This window comes from Podarcis cretensis (genome assembly GCF_951804945.1).
Source record: "Podarcis cretensis genome assembly, chromosome: 7".
Taxonomy (NCBI): Eukaryota; Metazoa; Chordata; class Lepidosauria; order Squamata; family Lacertidae; genus Podarcis; species Podarcis cretensis.
The window spans coordinates 47,424,725-47,442,036 of record NC_137176.1 but is presented as its reverse complement, the minus strand read 5'-3'; the positions used below and the strand labels follow the sequence as shown (position 1 = coordinate 47,442,036).

The 17,312-nt window shown below is 41.7% G+C and overlaps 1 protein-coding gene across 6 annotated transcripts in view; it reads right to left on the bottom strand.

Moving 5' to 3' along the window:
* RBBP8 (RB binding protein 8, endonuclease) overlaps nucleotides 1-17,312 on the bottom strand; it is a 42,675-nt gene that overhangs the window by 13,895 nt on the left and 11,468 nt on the right. For 4 of the 6 annotated variants that reach the window (XM_079982661.1, XM_079982664.1, XM_079982662.1 and 1 more), the window contains exons 3-12: nucleotides 16,138-16,180; nucleotides 12,912-13,040; nucleotides 12,664-12,759; nucleotides 11,832-11,944; nucleotides 10,082-10,157; nucleotides 8,808-8,959; nucleotides 8,197-8,298; nucleotides 7,303-7,391; nucleotides 6,396-6,475; nucleotides 114-957 (exon numbers count right to left, since the gene is read on the bottom strand). In XM_079982661.1, the coding sequence (XP_079838787.1) occupies nucleotides 114-957; nucleotides 6,396-6,475; nucleotides 7,303-7,391; nucleotides 8,197-8,298; nucleotides 8,808-8,959; nucleotides 10,082-10,157; nucleotides 11,832-11,944; nucleotides 12,664-12,759; nucleotides 12,912-13,040; nucleotides 16,138-16,180 (1,724 nt within the window). The remainder of the gene's footprint in view (nucleotides 1-113; nucleotides 958-6,395; nucleotides 6,476-7,302; nucleotides 7,392-8,196; nucleotides 8,299-8,807; nucleotides 8,960-10,081; nucleotides 10,158-11,831; nucleotides 11,945-12,663; nucleotides 12,760-12,911; nucleotides 13,041-16,137; nucleotides 16,181-17,312) is intronic. The other 2 variants (XM_079982666.1, XM_079982665.1) reach the window with 2 other exon arrangements.

Sequence of the window (17,312 nt, the reverse complement as noted above, 5' to 3'; positions counted from 1 at the left end):
CATAACTGTCATGTGAACTCTCTCTTTGGCAAAGAAGCAAAAGAAATGCTACCGTTCCCCGAAAACTTCAGGTATTTATTTATGCTAGGTAACAGTGTTGCTCACAAACTTACCTCCATATCTTCAGAGAGCTCTGATTCCAGGACGTCGTTTGGTGGATTACAAAAGGAAGTGATCTCTTCTTTTATCTGTACTTGAGGTTCTCTCTCCAGGGATGCTTCCTGTACACAGGGATCCTCTGGTGAATCTTGGCTCATTAGATAACCAACGATGGTTTTAGATGAATAATCTTTCACTGGTGGTTGAAAAACATCACAAAGAGTTGCCTGCCTCAGCCTAGTTTTGGACGTCTCAGCACTTACATGGCTTTTTCCTTGACAGCGAAAACCCGAAAAGCGATCAGATAAATCTAAAGGCTTATCAGTTATATTATCTCTATTGATAGGAGAATTGTCTGCATGGGAAGGGAAGGCATTTTCTTTTTCAGAGCTGATCACATGCCCACTCCTTTCATCAGGTTTCTTCCTTTTAGGGCATCGGCTGCCTAATTGTTTCTGTGATGGAAGAAGGAAGTCACTCTTGCCTGTCTCATCTTTATCTAAATGTGTGTTGGTCACACATGTTATGGGCTCATCTGCATTCTGTTTCAGAACCACTTGCTTACCGGTTGGAGCCTGGCTGATAACAGAGGTTATTTCAGTCCCAGGGTTAAGCGGTACAACAAAAGCAACATCTTCAGATACTGATTTCACTTTCTCAGATCTAGAATAGGAAGAATTGTTGATGGAGTTGTTTTTCAGATTTGACTTACGTCCTGTTGCTAACACAGAAGAGGAAAGACTTGTACTGTGGCCCAAGCTGCTCTTCTTCACATTTGCAGAGGCTCCAAAAACAGGAGAAGGTACCTTAGAATCCCAGTCTGTAAGTGGAGAAGCGTCCTCAGGTGGATCTGAAAATCTGAATAGTTAAAAGTTGAAAATATTTTTTCCCTGCTAATGTGAACTAGTACAAAAAACAAACCAGTCCATTGAAAAAAAGCAACATCCAGCATAAGGCTGTAACTGTTATTTAAGGGAGGAATTAAATTATCACTCCCTTCTGAAAGACTGGATTTATTGTCAGAAACATCAACATAAGCAGAGCTGGACACACTCCAAACTAAGAAAACCCTGATTTTGAACAAAGGTTGCAATGTAGGGTCAATAGGATGAAAGGTAAATAGGTTTGTTCAATATCCTGCTCAAAGATCCTTGGGTTTCTGAGTCTTTAGCACAAGGGTAAGGAACCTTTGGCCCTCCAGATGCTGGAAGGCCCATCAGCTCCAGGTAGCATGGCAACAGATGATGTGAGATATAGTCCAATAACAAATGGAGGTCCACAGATTCATCATCCATGCTTTAGCAGATGCTGCCATGAGGTTTTAATAAATAATAATAATAATAATAATAATAATAATAATAATAATTTATTATTTATACCCCGTCCATCTGGCTGGGCCTCCCCAGCCACTCTGGGCGGCTTCCATAGAAAGCAAAAATACAATAAAATATCACACGTTAAAAACTTCCCTGAACAGGGCTGCCTTAAGATGTCTTCTGAATGTCAGGTAGTTGTTTATCGCTTTGACATCTGCTGGAAGGGCGTTCCACAGGGCGGGCGCCACTACCGAGAAGGCCCTCTGCCCAGTTCCCTGTAGCTTTACTTCTCGCAATGAGGGAACCGCCAGAAGGCCCTCGGCGCTGGACCTCAGCGTCCGGGCAGAATGATGGGGGTGGAGACGCTCCTTCAGGTATACTGGACCGAGGCCGTTTAGGGCTTTAAAGGTCAGCACCAACACTTTGAGTTGTGCTCGGAAACGTACTGGGAGCCAATGTAGGTCTTTCAAGCGGGAGATAACCAGAGCATGCACCACTCTGGCGAGACAGTCCGCAGGCAGATAGGGTCTCAGCCTACGTACCAGGTGGAGCTGGTAAACAGCTGCCCTGGACACAGATTTGACCTGTGCCTCCATGGACAGCTGTGAGTCCAAAATGACTCCCAGGCTGTGCACCTGGTCCTTCAGGGGCACAGTTACCCCATTCAGGACCAGGGAATCCTCCACACCTGCCCACCTCCTGTCCCCCAAAAACAGCACTTCTGTCTTGTCAGGATTCAACCTCAATCTGTTAGCCGCCATCCATCCTCCAACCGCCTCCAGACACTCACACAGGACCTTCACCGCCTTCACTGGTTCTGATTTAAAAAAGAGGTAGAGCTGGGTATCATCCGCATACTGATGAACACCCAGCCCAAACCTCCTGATGATCTCTCCCAGCGGCTGCATGTAAATGTTGAAAAGCATGGGGGAGAGGACAGAACCCTGAGGCACCCCACAAGTGAGAGCCCAGGGGTCTGAACACTCATCCCCCACCACCACTCTCTGAACACGGCCCAGGAGGAAGGAGCGGAACCACTGTATGACAGTGCCCCTAGCTCCCAGCCCCTCAAGACGATCCAGAAGGATGTTATGGTCGATGGTATCAAACGCCGCTGAGAGATCCAGCAGAACTAGGAAACAGCTCTCACCTTTGTCCCTAGCCCGCCGAATATCATCAACCAGTGCGACCAAGGCAGTTTCAGTCCCATTATGAGGCCTGAATCCCGACTGGAAGGGATCCAAATGGTCCGCTTCTTCCAGGCGTGCCTGGGGTTGTTCGGCCACCGCTCGCTCAATCACCTTGCCCAAGAATGGAAGATTTGAAACTGGGCGATAGTTGGCCATCGTGGCCGCATCTAAAGATGGTTTTTTAAGAAGCGGTTTAATAACCGCCTCTTTCAGCGGGTCTGGGAAGGCTCCCTCACGGAGGGAAGCATTCACCACCCCACAAAGCCCATCGCCCAGTCCTTCCCGGCTAGCTTTTATAAGCCAGGATGTGCAAGGATCCAGGAGACAGGTGGTTGGCTTCACTCGTCCAAGCAGCATGTCCACATCCTCAGAGGTAACAGATTGGAATTGATCCCACTCAACTTGACTAGACAGAACTCTAGCACTCTCCCGCCCCGGCCCTGCTCCCACGGTGGAGTCTACTTCTTCCCGAATCTGAGCGATTTTATCTGCAAAAAACTATGCAAAATCATTGCAGGAGAACATTTGGCCCGTACTGGGCCCCGATGCTGCAGGTGGTTCCACTAAATTGTGAACCACCTGAAAAAGTCTCCTGCTGCTGTTTTCTGCAGATGCAATAGAGGCGGTGAAGAAATTCTTCTTCGCCGTTGCTATCGCCACTTGGTAGGCTCGACATTGAGCTCTAACCTGTGTCCGGTCAGATTCGGAATGAGTTATCCGCCACCGGCGCTCTAGCCGTCTCAACGATTGTTTCATTGCCCTCAGATCCGTGGAAAACCACGGGGCTGTCCGGGCTCCATGCAATCGGAGAGGGCGCTTCGGAGCCAAACAGTCAATAGCCCTGGTTAACTCCACATTCCAGCGGGCCACCAGGGAATCGGCTGAAAGGCCATCAACATGGGATAAAGCATCCCCTACCACTCTCTGGAAACCATTTGGATCCATTAAGTGGCGGGGGCGGACCATCCGAATTGGTCCCACCTCCCTGCAGAGTGGATGGGTCGCAGAGAAGTCCAGTTGCACCAGGAAGTGATCTGAGCATGGCACTTCTTTCGTTTCGCTTTTACTTAGTGTCAGATCACCAACATCCATAGAGTTAAACACCAGGTCCAAGGCATGTCCGCGACTATGGGTTGGGCCAGACTTATTCAGGGACAGCCCCATGGAGGCCATGCTTTCCACGAAGTCCCGAGCGGCCCCTTGTAAGGTCGTGTCGGCATGGATGTTAAAATCCCCTAGGACAACCAAGCTAGGTGTCTCCAGGAGAACATCCGCCACAACCTGAAGCAGCTCGGGCAGGGAATCCTTGGTGCAGTGGGGAGGTCGGTACACCAAAAGGAATCCTGTACTGCCCCTATTGCCCAACTTCCAGAACATGCACTCGGAAAACTGGGTCTTCCCAATAGGACGCCTGGTGCAAACTAATGACTTCCTAAAAATCACTGCAACCCCCCCCTCCCCGCCCACATGACCTGGGTTGCTGTGCGTAAGAGAAACCTGGTGGACAAGCAGCGGCAAGGACAGGCCCATCTGCTTCATCCAACCAAGTCTCTGTTACACATGCCAGGTCAAGTCCTCCATCCATGATCAAGTCATGGATGGCAGTAGTCTTATGAATCATTGACCTGGCATTGCACAGCAGCACCTTCAGGTCATGTGGGTATCCCTTGCTGATTCTAGTATCCATCCGGTCAGGACCAGACCCGGAGGCAGGGATAGTCCTCAGACAACGACTAAACCTGCCCCCTCTGTAATGACATGGTCTAGTCTTAGCGTAACTCCTCCTCCTACCCGTGATCACTGAGATCGGTTGTCCCAGTGCATCCCCCCCTGTGGAACATGCCCCAGCCATTTTGTGGGCTGGGGCCCACTCCCCAGCAGCCCTGAACCCTCCCCCTAAGAACAAAATAACACATTAAACAAACAAAACCAATAAAACAATACAAACAGAAAATGTAAAAATTACAAAACATCAAAATAATAATTAAAAAAATAATAATCCCCAAGCCCAACCAAACATCCATCCCACCCCCACCCCCCACATATAATTTTTTTTTTAAAAAAAACATTTTAAAAACACTCTGCCCCTCCGGCAGTAACAACAACTGTCCTAGTGAGGCCTGTCAGGCCCCGCCCCAGGCCAGGTAGTAAGTGGCAGGAAGGAGCAGGACCCTCAGGCACTCACTCAGGGGAGTCCTCCTGGGCAGCAGGCAGCAAGCAGTCCTTGTGAGGCTTCAGGCCCCACCCCAGGCCAGATGGCAAGTGGCAAGAGCAGGGCCCTCAAGCACTCACTCAGGGGAGTCCTCCTGGGCAGCAGGCAGCAAGCACCAAGCAGTCCTTTTGAGGCTTCAGGCCCCGCCCCAGGCCAGATGGTAAGTGGCAAGAGCAGAGCCCTCAAGCACTCACTCAGGGGAGTCCTCCTGGGTCCTCCCTTTGGAGGGCCTTAACCTTCTGTCCATATTTATTATGCCTTTTTGTAATACACCAAATAGGACCTCTGAACTTTTAAAGAGGTAAATGATTTATTATTTTAGAAACTGCAAATAAAAACATTATAGGGTGTGTGCATAAAAAAAAGACACCATAAGACCAGGATTGGGGTTGAGGTTGAATCCTGACAAGACAGAAGTACTGTTTTTGGGGGACAGGAGGCGGGCAGGTGTGGAGGATTCCCTGGTCCTGAATGGGGTAACTGTGCCCCTGAAGGACCAGGTGTGCAGCCTGGGAGTCATTTTGGACTCACAGCTGTCCATGGAGGCACAGGTCAAATCTGTGTCCAGGGCAGCTGTTTATCAGCTCCATCTGGTACGTAGGCTGAGACCCTATCTGCCTGCAGACTGCCTCACCAGAGTGGTGCATGCTCTGGTTATCTCCCGCTTGGACTACTGCAATGCGCTCTACGTGGAGCTACCTTTGAAGGTGACCCGGAAACTACAACTAATCCAGAACGCGGCAGCTAGACTGGTAACTGGGAGAGTGGCTGCCGAGACCATATAACACCGGTCTTGAAAGACCTACATTAGCTCCCAGTACGTTTCCGAGCACAATTCAAAGTGTTGGTCTGATCTTTAAAGCCCTAAACAGCCTCGGTCCAGCATACCTGAAGGAGCATCTCCACCCCCATCATTCTGCCCGGACACTGAGGTCCAGCTCCGAGGGCCTTCTGGCGGTTCCCTCACTGCAAGAAGCCAAGTTACAGGGAACCAGGCAGAGGGCCTTCACGGTAGTGGCGCCCTCCCTGTGGAACGCCCTCCCACCAGATGTCAAAGAGAACAACCACCACCAGACTTTTAGAAGACATCTGAAGGCAGCCCTGTTTAGGGAAGCTTTTAATGTTTGATGTATTACAGTATTTTAGTATTTTTTTGGAAGCCACCCAGAGTGGCTGGGGAAGCCCAGCTAGATGGGGAAGCCCAGCTAGATGGGCGGGGTATAAATAAATAAATAAATAAATAACAATAATAATCACCATCATCATCATCATCTGGCATATTACCAAGTACTTCTATTCAGAGTACAAAATATTGGCAGGGAAACCATATTAATTTTTCTTATTACATGACATATATTAAAAATTCAGATATTGTCAGAAAATCTAAGTATGCTATTTTCTAACGGATTATACTCTTTCGAACTAAAATGTGGTAAGTTTTCTTCACTAATATATTAAATATGTTATAATACATTACTATAATAAACATTTCTACCAAAGTTTATTCTATGAAAGTTCATTTAGCTTCATATGTAAAATCTTCATATATTTTTTTAAAAAGAAAATTCTAAGACTTACTCCAAGTTGTCACCATTACTTTTAGGAAACACATGAACCAACTGTTTTCTGAAATCTCCCTGTGCTTTATTCCGAGGTTCCTATGAAATAATAACACCACTTTACGTTTTGCAACTTCTGGTATGGCACATTTTTTTAAGAAGCTCAAAATGCACACATTCGTATTTAATTCCATGGCCATGGATTAGCCAGGCCTATGTTGACAGAACAATCAGCCTGAAGAAAAAGTAGAGGCAGGTCTGTATGCAAACCCCGGATTTGCTGAATGGAAGAGGAAATTGAGAATGAAGCACCTGGTTGTGCATGTAGTTATCTGTCAAATTCTGGATATGCTCAGAAAAGCCTGCTTCTTTGAGTATAGTTCCTTGAGCTGGATTAGTGTGATTGCACTCAGCTTATCTGATATAATTTTATTTAACCAATTATTTTCTGAAGCTATAGCAAAGGGATCCCATTAAATCAAATCACTGCAATGAATGAGTTATATTTCACCAACCAAGAAACATGAGTAGCAATTCTAAAAGATATGGTTCTATACCACCTTCATGCAATTTATTTCCAATTTACCACGCAAAAAATAAAATAAAAATGTTCAGCCTCCAAAGACATAATAAGTATACAAGTGCGGCATACATTTCTGAAAACCAACATTAATTCCCAGTAATGAATAATTAAAAAATGAACTGTAATTTTCATTTTCATTTAGTTTTTGACACAATAAATGGATAACAATGATTACACAGCAATTTATACACAGTCAATTGTCTCATCTGCTGTCATTAGCAGTTGGCTGGTGGTACTTTTTGCCAAATCTTGAGACAAAATAAGCAAAAGAAAAATTGGTTTTCCCTATGAGAGTTTATTTCCCAACTAGATTTTTGTGGCAGATCATGAAAACAGTACTCACAGGCTCATCAAGTCCAAGGGTTTCTGCAACAACTACTGGCAAGGCAAATGGTGATCTTGTAGCAGTGCGCTCTCCTGCTATTTTTTCATCTGTACAAATGGAGAGAAGAAATCAGTAACTCAAAACATGCATGATAAAACATATTCCTTTTGCTAGTACAGATAGGATTAGGTTTAAAAAAGAGGTCCATAAATTGAGAATTGTGCAATAATAGAATTATGATTTCTTCCAAGGCAATTAATTCAGCAGAACCTTTTCTGAATCCTTGATTTTTAATTTTAAACCTATTTCTTGAATGCTCAAGTTAAGAAACAATTTAGATGAACATAATAGTATTTAATAATATGCAAGTAGTTTGCAGTAGCCATCTCTTGAGGTTCCTGGTTTCTATTCAACTCTTCCCTATAGCTTTGGAGGGTGAATCGTTTCCTCATAAGTCTCGGCAAAACGCCTGGGCAAATGGGCAATCTCCAGAATTTCTGAAAGGGCTACTAGTCCTGGTCATACGTCTCCTCTAACGAAGAATAAACAGACCAAAGGACCGTAGAGAGCACTTTTCACACTGAGGGTTTTTCTTATTTATTCAATTCCGTTCATGAAGTGCTCCCCATAAAATACCTCAAAGCATCAAACATCAACAATTAAACAATTCCATATGCAAAAACAAAACAGAACAAAATTCAGATCAAATACAGATATGAACTTGGATAAAGATCTCCACTAAAAGCTTCATTTATTTAAAATATTTATAAACTGCTTAATTAAAAAAAACCTCTTAAGCAGTAAAACAAGAAAAATCTTCAATTGTACAGATTGATTACCAAGGAAAACTGACTGTACTCTTTTCCACTATCACTAATTTAAATATATAATGGCAAAACTTGCTAAATTTACGTGATACTGGGGAGAGCTGTGGGTCGCAGGTATCAGCCACCAATACTTCTTCTTCAGGACAGACATCCCTTTGGGTGGATGAAAGAGGGATCTTCCCAAGCTCTAGAAAGAGAAAAATAAAGGTCATAATCAAATACAGCATCTTTATAAAATGAAGTTTATTTATGGATTCCTACAGCAATTCCTCCTTAATATCAATGGTGGTTCTCTGCCTTGTGTTTGATCAAGAGCTGCCCCTGGCCTAGAGGTATTCTCCCCCATATTCAGATCCAGAAACAGAGTGAGCAACAATGCCCAGCTCAGGAGCAGCTCCTCTCACACAGTTTTCCCCTGACCTGACGGGAGTTAAGACTATTCCTTGCTATGGAAACTCTAAAATAACTGGCTCTCTGTTTGTGGGTATGACAGGATGGAAATACTTTTATTGTCCATTAGGTGGTAGTCTGAGACAAGTTAGTAAAGAAGCACTGCTACCAAAAATTCAGAACCATTTCCTAGAAGGAAGGAAGGATTTGGAACTGTATATTTTTATATTGTTTAAAGGGGACCTCCTTCAAACTGTAATTATTCTTAATATTTTTAGCAGGGAAATAGATTTTGAAAAAGCCTACTATGAGGTCTTCCTGTCTGTTCCAAATCTGGACCCTTTTGTTCTGTGTACTGGACATGTCTATTCTCCCGTTTTCGGCGCAGTTGATTAACCATTGAAAGTGACTGAACAGGTGAATCTGGAACAAACTCTTCCATGTATTGCTCTTGCTCCCTAAGAAAAACAAACAAAATTAATGTGAAACTTAAATACTACAAAAAAAACAGAAAGTGTTGATCTGTCAAGAGTGTATTAAGGGTCACTGGGAATTGGTATCTGAAGAAGTGTGCATGCACACGAAAGCTTATACCCAGAACAAACTTAATTGGTCTCTAAGATGCTACTGGACAATTTTTTAATTTTTTTCGACTGCATCAGACCAACATGGCTACCTAACTGAATCGGGGAATGTAGCCTTAGAGAAAGCAGAAATACCAGTAGTCCTTTTAAATTCTAGAAAAAGAGTGGCACTGCCACTTAGAACAGGCATAGGCAAATTCCGGTCCTCCAGATGTTTGGGACTACAATTCCCATCATCCCTAGCTAACAGGACCAGTGGTCAGGGATGATGGGAATTGTAGTCCCAAACATCTGGAGGGCCGGAGTTTGCCTATGCCTGGATTAAAAAGAGGGAACCTGGCAGAAAGTGCTAATAAAAAGGCAAGTGGTGGACAGAACAAAGAATGTCTTGGCAGGTTGAAGCTAAAATAAGTGGCTGAGACATTGGCAGTGAAAACATAAATTATAAACAAAAGATCAGGGAGTCAGTGGGACTATAAAGGAATAGCTGGAAATGACAACAGGCTCATTTACCAAACCTTTCACAAGTTCTGGTTTGGCTTACCAGCCAAGCATATTTCGTATTGGCCAGAGATCACTCCTTTTGCTATGACCCCTCCCACCAGTCACCTACAGGCGCTGGAGAACAAAGTACAGAGGTAGAAGAGATTCTTATATTGTCCTGGAGTAGCAGAAACACCAGGTCTCTCTGTCACTGTTTCCATCCAAAACGTAGCAGCATGGCATGAGATACACTGCCTCCTCACCTCCCTCAACTAGAAGAGAGTAGGATACATTTTTTTTGTAAAGTGCTGGGATGTGGAGCTACTCTGGTATCCAACTTTTCAGCACTCCATGAACAACTCCTTCCCTTCCCAGGAAAGGAAGGGTGTTACACTGAGATGGGACAGGGTTTATCTGATTTATTGTGGTTTGGTTATCGTCATTATCCATCACTTCCTGGACAAACCTTTCCCTACATCTATTTGCATAGGTACAAACAGGAATTATACTTACTCTATCTTCTCTTGCATCTTCTGAAGCTGTTCAGAAATCTTTTTATTTTCATCCTGTAAATTGTTTCTTTCATTCACTGAAATATGCAAAAAAAATGAAATAACATGGCAATTTCCAGTTGTGTTTTATTTCTTCATCAGTCTTCTTAGGAAATCCATTAGATGACTAAAAAACTCACTTGCACATACTTGTACTCCAATACATTTTGTTTTCATTCTAAATAAAGAGTTCCAGCCAAGTCACTAACAGAATGTTATAAATGCAATTTGTAACTTAATTATATCACACTGATTAACTGTGAAATCCAGCAGCAAATTACTTACTAATTGACTTTTTCATCACATGAGAATATTGCTCAATAGAAAGAAATAAGACTGGTGATGTAAAGGAAAGGACATTTTTAAAAGTTACTGGTCCTACTATCTTGTGTGATGTTTGGAAAGATGTGCCGTTATTCCTATCCTATCCTTGACCAAAGTCATGATGCTATCCAAATTAGTGGGCATTTGTGAGCTATACTCCCTTCACAAGAAAGTCAAGTAATAGTTTATATCCAGGAACTTTGATTCCCTTTAGAAGGCCCCTAAACCTAAGATGTAGAAGAGTTCTTCATTTGTCTATAAGCAAAGCAGCACAATAACATTAAAGGAAAAGTGGTAACATTACAAAATTTCATTGAATCCAACTGTACCTGATTAATGGGAGGAAAATACATCAACATCCTCCACTCCTCAAACAATCAACATAACAATTGTATAGCAGAAACACTGTATAATGGTGCTAACAGAGCAAACACCTCCAGGAGACCAAAGCAAGGCAAGTCAAACACAGAAAAGGTTCGGCTCCTTCCCCTCTACCCTGCAAGCTAGTCATAAACCAAATATAATCTGGGTTTGGGATGGAATCTTTAGGCATCTATAGCAATAAACAGACTCTGGCTCAATTCATACACCATAGCAAACCACAGCTTGTGCTTACCCACAACGCTGTTTTGAGCTGTCAAACATACGGTAAATAATAATTTAGAACTATTTGTCTCCTATTGTTTTCTATCTGCTCAGAACTATGATTCGCTCTGGTTTCTATAGTGCAGCAGCTTCTTGAGGCAGAGCAATTCCTGTGATGCTGCTCTGCTTCTGCTGAGATGATGGTTTGTCACTGGTTTCTGAATTCGGATGCCATGGCAGACAACAATTGGTACAAGCTGTGTTTTGCAAATTATCTTCAAACTGTGATTTGATACCTTGATTTGGTGGTACCTTTCCTAACCATGGCTTGCAAGCTTCCATAGGTTTGGATGTAAAAACAAACCATAGCTTGGCAGGATATACCTTTGTGTGTGAGCAAATCTTATCCAAAGAGTCAAGCCCAAGTGAAATGTTATTGAGCTACAACTCAATCTCACTCAAATTCTGCTTGTGGTAGTTCCTGACATTTTAAAGACATAGGAAAAAAGCACTTCTCTATATTTTATCTTATTATATTAACAATTTTGAAAGCAAGTAGTGTTTTAATAGACATTTCAAAATTTAAGAGGCTAACAGTACACTCCCACAGGAACAATGGAGCCTATAAGTATAAGCCTGTTTGGGGAATGAATGGTCAATCAGACATAATGAGCATTTTCTGTGTACAACGTAGTATTTAAATATAGAAAAACTAGCCATTACTGACTCAAAAGAGTGTGATAACAGAGCACATGCAAAGAGGTCCCATTATTATGAAATGACTCAAGGAAGATAAAACTCACTCAGTTCTGTAATCAGCTTGAGGTTCTGTTGCCGAATATTTTCAAATTCCTGCTGTTTTTTCTTCATATGCTCTTCAGTTACTGCACAACGATCACATAATCCTGCTCTTAACCTATAGAAATTAGAAGATAAAGATATGTTAGATAAGCATAATATTTTTGTAAGTACTAGATAACTCAGGGCGTACCACTGATCTATCAAAATTTCAAAAGTAGGAGGTCCATGGCTTAGCTTTTGAAAAACTGGGGGCCCAAAGTATTTACTTAATTGGGAACCACTGCACAAGAGGCCATAAATGTCCATTGGAAATTACTCCTTAGTAAGTGTGCTTAGGATTACAACCTGAAGTGGCATAGATGATCTAGAATTTTAAAATCTTGGCTATCAACCATTCTTATTATTATTAATGCGAAACACCTTTTTTGATACATGGCAATCAGAAGCACAATTCTGATTTTACTATTAAAGACCTTCCTTCAACTTCTAAATCTTTCCTACCTGCAGAACAACAAAATTGTTCTGGATGATCAAGTTAGAATACATCTATTTGAACTTATTTCTTGACACACACACCATACAAGGTTACATGCTTCATAGCACTGAATGAACTTCCAAGTCCTTGAAAAAATTGTCCAATACAAATCAAAAGGCTTTGATTTCAAAACTTAAAATAGTCAGGGAGAGCATCCATTATCACTTCTTCCATTTAGTAAGCTGTTTACTACTCAGTTTGATATACAAGCAGCAAACAATAATCTAATAGGCAGGGCTTTCAAAAAAAGAAAAATTATGGCTAAACCTTACCATCAAAACGGGGTAATTTCTACTTACCGATCTTCTAAAACTGTAATCGTTTCATGCAATGATTTTTGTTGCTCTCTAAGCTGTTGGTTTTTGGTGTAAAACTCTTCGAGTCTTTCTGCATCCCTAAATGTATATGAAAATTAATTTACAGCAATTGTATATGTGATATATGCATTTTCATTAAGCAGAAATCATATTAAAGTTAACAAAGTAAGAAAACTGTGCTAACCAGACTAATAAAATGTCTCATCTGCAGTACAAAGCACATTACTCACATAGTCACAGTTCCATTGGCTTCCACTATAAGTAACATGAATTTGACAGAGGAGAAGGATGGTGCTTGATGGAAGAGGGAAGTGGTAGCATAGTACAACAAAATTATAGCTATTCTGCGCATGTGTTTTCTGTCAAGGAAAACTTTGCATTAGAATGGGCTGCAGGGAATTATTTAAATGAGAACAGATAACCAAATTACAGTGCAAGCCTATGCAGGTTTTCTCACAAGTCCCAGTGTGTTCAGTGGAGTTTACTCTCAGGTAGGAGCATAAAGTTGGAAAACCTTAATGAATCAGAATGGTAAAGTTGTCCTATATGCATGGATAGGATGCTCACAATTTTTTAAAAAAGAAGCAGTATATAGGGAGGTTTAACAATTTCTTCCCCTTAGCTGTGATCCCCATGAATCCCCTGCAACATGGAAATGACCCTTATAAAAGACACTCCCATGGTCTCAGTGAAAATCAGAGTCCCTTATGCTCAGCATTAAAAATAAAGAAGAAAGACTGATGCTGCACACTACACATTTAATCTAATGTGTGGTAGTTATGTCCCAAATTGGTTTATAGAGCAGGGAGAACATCGTGGAATAAGATAAACAAATACACTCATACCTTGAAAGTTGAACAGCTTGGTTCCTGAATGTTTTGGCTCCCGAATGTTGCAAACCCAGAAGTGACAGTTCCGGTTTGTGAACTATTATGGAAGCCGAACGTCTGATGGGGCTTCTGTAGCTTCCGATTGGCTGCAGGAGCTTCCTGCAGCCAACTAGAAGCCACGCTTTGGAAGTCGAACGGACTTCCGGAACGGATTCCGTTCGACTTGCAAGATATGACTGTAATAGTCTGGCCAAACTATTATTTGTTTAATTTATTCAATTTATATGTTGTCTTTCTGAGGGAGCCTAAATTAAATGCAGTGGTGGCAGCACTGCAATTTTACACATGGTATTGGCCTGGTCTTAGAAAAGGGGTGGGATGGAAGGTCCACATCTAATAACAAACGGGTGTGCAGGTGGGAAATGTACAATCCTCTTGTGCACACCATTTAGCTCTCTGCAACTCAAGCAGTTCAGGGCTGGTTTTTGTTAGATTTAGTCATTGGCAAGAAAACAAACACAATTTAACTAATGAAAGAAGGATTTTTACTAACAATAACTGCAATTATGTGAGGATAACATGGAAGCCGTATTAACAGTAGCAACAACTGATCTGGCACCTCTTTTTAAATGCTGGCAGTCAAGTTTTGAGAACAACAGTCACCAAATATAAACACTTCTATTCAAAACTGACTGGAGTGTGTAGTAGTTTTCCAGACTTGCTTTAGAAGCTGATATCTTAGGGACTTAAGCTTGCAGCTCAGCTATGAACAGCTACTGGGTGGCATTAGGCAAACCAGTATTTCTTACTCACATGAAGCAAAGGGAACCTTACAGCGATACTGTACTGACAGTACTTTAAACAATAGTGCTATCCTGCTATCCTATGTGTGTTCACTAAGAAGAAATTCTCACTATATCCAAAAGGGGGTTGCTTCCAGTTAAGTATGCATAGCATGCAGATCAAACAAACACTAAATAGCATTTCCAGCTTGAGTTTCTCACACACAAACCTGAATGCCTGTTATAGGCATAGTGATTGTGCCAGTAAAGAAAGTAGCCACCTAAGACAGCATAAGAAATGCACAACATGGTGGCCTAGGCAACTGAATGCAATCCTCTAATCATGCATAAAAGTCTCACCTGTGGCTCAAAAGGCTTCCAATTTTAGTCTAAAACTAGAATTTATTCTAAAGCTAAGCAGCACTTACATTACATTAAAGCAGAATTTCTAAGCAAACTTACCTGAGAGCAGATTGCATTAAACTCACTCAGACTTACTTCTGAGTAAACATGTTCAGGCTACTTTGTTGTAATGAAGTCACTTGCTAGGAAATATATGTCACTGAACACAGAGTATTTACTATGAATGAAGCATGGGTAGGATCACTTGGTTATAAGTACACTCACATTCTAAGAACGGAGCAAAAAGTGTAAAAAGAGAGAGAAAATATTGCATGATGGTCATGATGCTGCTTGACAAAACTGACAAGCTCTTCAGCTATGAAAATAGCCTCCCTAATGAGTGGTCCCTGACCCTGCATTTCCAAGACCATTAGCCTCACCGCTGAACCAGGGTGCAGCATAAGGAGCTCATTGTCTGGCTGGTTATCAGTGCTGAAATATTAAACCTCAGGTATTCAGAAAGAGTTGGGGAGAACAAGAACTCCTATAGAAGACTGTTATATCTACAATGCACTACTTGTAGGATGATTCCAGCAAGTAATAATTAAGCCATTTAGCTTGGTATGTATTAAATCTCAAGAGAAAGTCATCAATAATACCCATCTTCCACCAACTCTGAGCTGAGGATGGAAACTTTTTAACAAGGAGATATACATGACAATATTATTCCAAACACAATCATTCTATAACAAAGTTTAAAGTGAAGTTGGAGTACAGAAATGTTTTTGGAAATTTGTGTACAGGCTGAAATGAACTTAGCAGAAGTATTCCCCCCCCCCCCCCGCCCGAAACATTAGCAACTTTATCCTATACAAGTTACTTAGAAACATAAGAGCCCTGTGGGATTAGGCCAAAGGACCATCTAATTCAGCATTCTGTTGTCACAGGGAAGCTTGAATGCAGGGCTTGAGTACAATACTCTCCGCACATGTGATTCTTAGCCACTGGCGTTCAAGGGCACACTGCAGCCCAACAGTGAAGGCTAAACACAGCCTCCACAACTATGTGCTGTGTGAATAAGTACTTCCTTTTGTCTGTCCTGAATCTTCCAGGGATTTAGTATTATGAGAGGTGGAGAGAAAATAACCTCCCTATCCACTTTCTTTACACTTGCCTAATTCTTGCCCACTTCTATCTTGTTTCTCCTTACACACTTTCCCCCTGCACTAAAGAGACCCAAAGGTTACAACCTTTGCTCATAGGGAAGTTGTTCCAGCCCCTTGATGATTTTGATTGCCCTTTCCCAAATCCTTTTCAACTCAACAGCAACATTTTCAAGGGGAAGCCTCTATTACAATCCCTGCAATATTGTCCTTAACCTTTTGCTTTATCATTCCTAGAAAAGGAGATAGTAGGCTCTGTCTGAAAAACCAGCCTCTGAGGACCAGTTAGTAAATGCAACTATTTCCATCAAATAGTATGGCATATGAGGAGATACTTACAAACACCTTTCTGTTTTCAGCTTGGTGATCTTTGCCAGTAATCCTAATGAAAGAGAAACAGAAAAGCAATAATTTATATTTTGAACTTCCATATACAAATTAGTGAAGAATAATGTCTTTATATGTATATGTAGAAACTACCAACAAATGCATACATTTGGAGCTAAATTATAGGGTTATTGTTCTGAGCAAGTTATTTCAGAAATTTTTAGTTTGTTTTTCAGTTACTTCAGTTCTCAAAAGAAGGTAATGAACCAATGGTTCCTAGGATGCTGTCTCCAAGGGTAGCCCTGAAAAAAAGCACATTATAGAAATCTAGCTAAGAAGTTGCTAGCACTCCAGATGGAAAAGAGAATTGGTGCAACATGAATGCAAGAACTATTTCACTCTGCTGTTTCACCTGCTCCCCTTGGTCAGGGTTCTGGGCATTCCCCCCCCCCCCCGGCTAGTTACTAAGGCTGGCCGAAATTTATTGACCCCGGTAATCAAGGCTGTTACATTCCTGAACCATAGCTGGAAGAATGGTGACTACTGATTGCTTTAAAAAAACCAAATTCAACAGTCATACCACACATTAATGCCATGTCCCATTACAGAAGAAAGGCAAAATAGAAAATGCATGAAAATGACTTCAAAAGAAAAATTAAGGGAAGACAGGAAAGGAGGGCTCTTATCTCTTTAAGCACTCAAATATGCTTGATCATGTAGATCAGTTGGGAAATAGGTTTTCTTTAAATGTGGCTGCAATTTGGCAAGACAATTAGATATCTGGAATTAAGACCCCTAATAAAGTGCTCTGCTTTAATCCTTCTCCACACCCATCAGAAGGAATGAGACTGCACAACAATGAGGCTCCTGTAAGAACAGGTAGTCTGTTTGGCACAGTTTTTGGTATTTTAACACTAGCAGCCTCAGTTGCTACTGAATAAGCTGTACTACGAAGGCAAAACTATAGTAATACTACTTTCACCTGAATTCAGGAATTATCAGAATATTTCAAAAATCTTTCTGGACCAATCCTAAATCAATAAATTAGAATTCGGGTATGAAGTCTGTTGTATAAATTCTGAAAAATTATGTTTGCTTTGCAGATAATTAGAACTTTTATTTTTTTCTCCACTATTCTCTTTCAATAAAACAGACTGCCTCATAACCAATCAAAGATGTAGTATTTG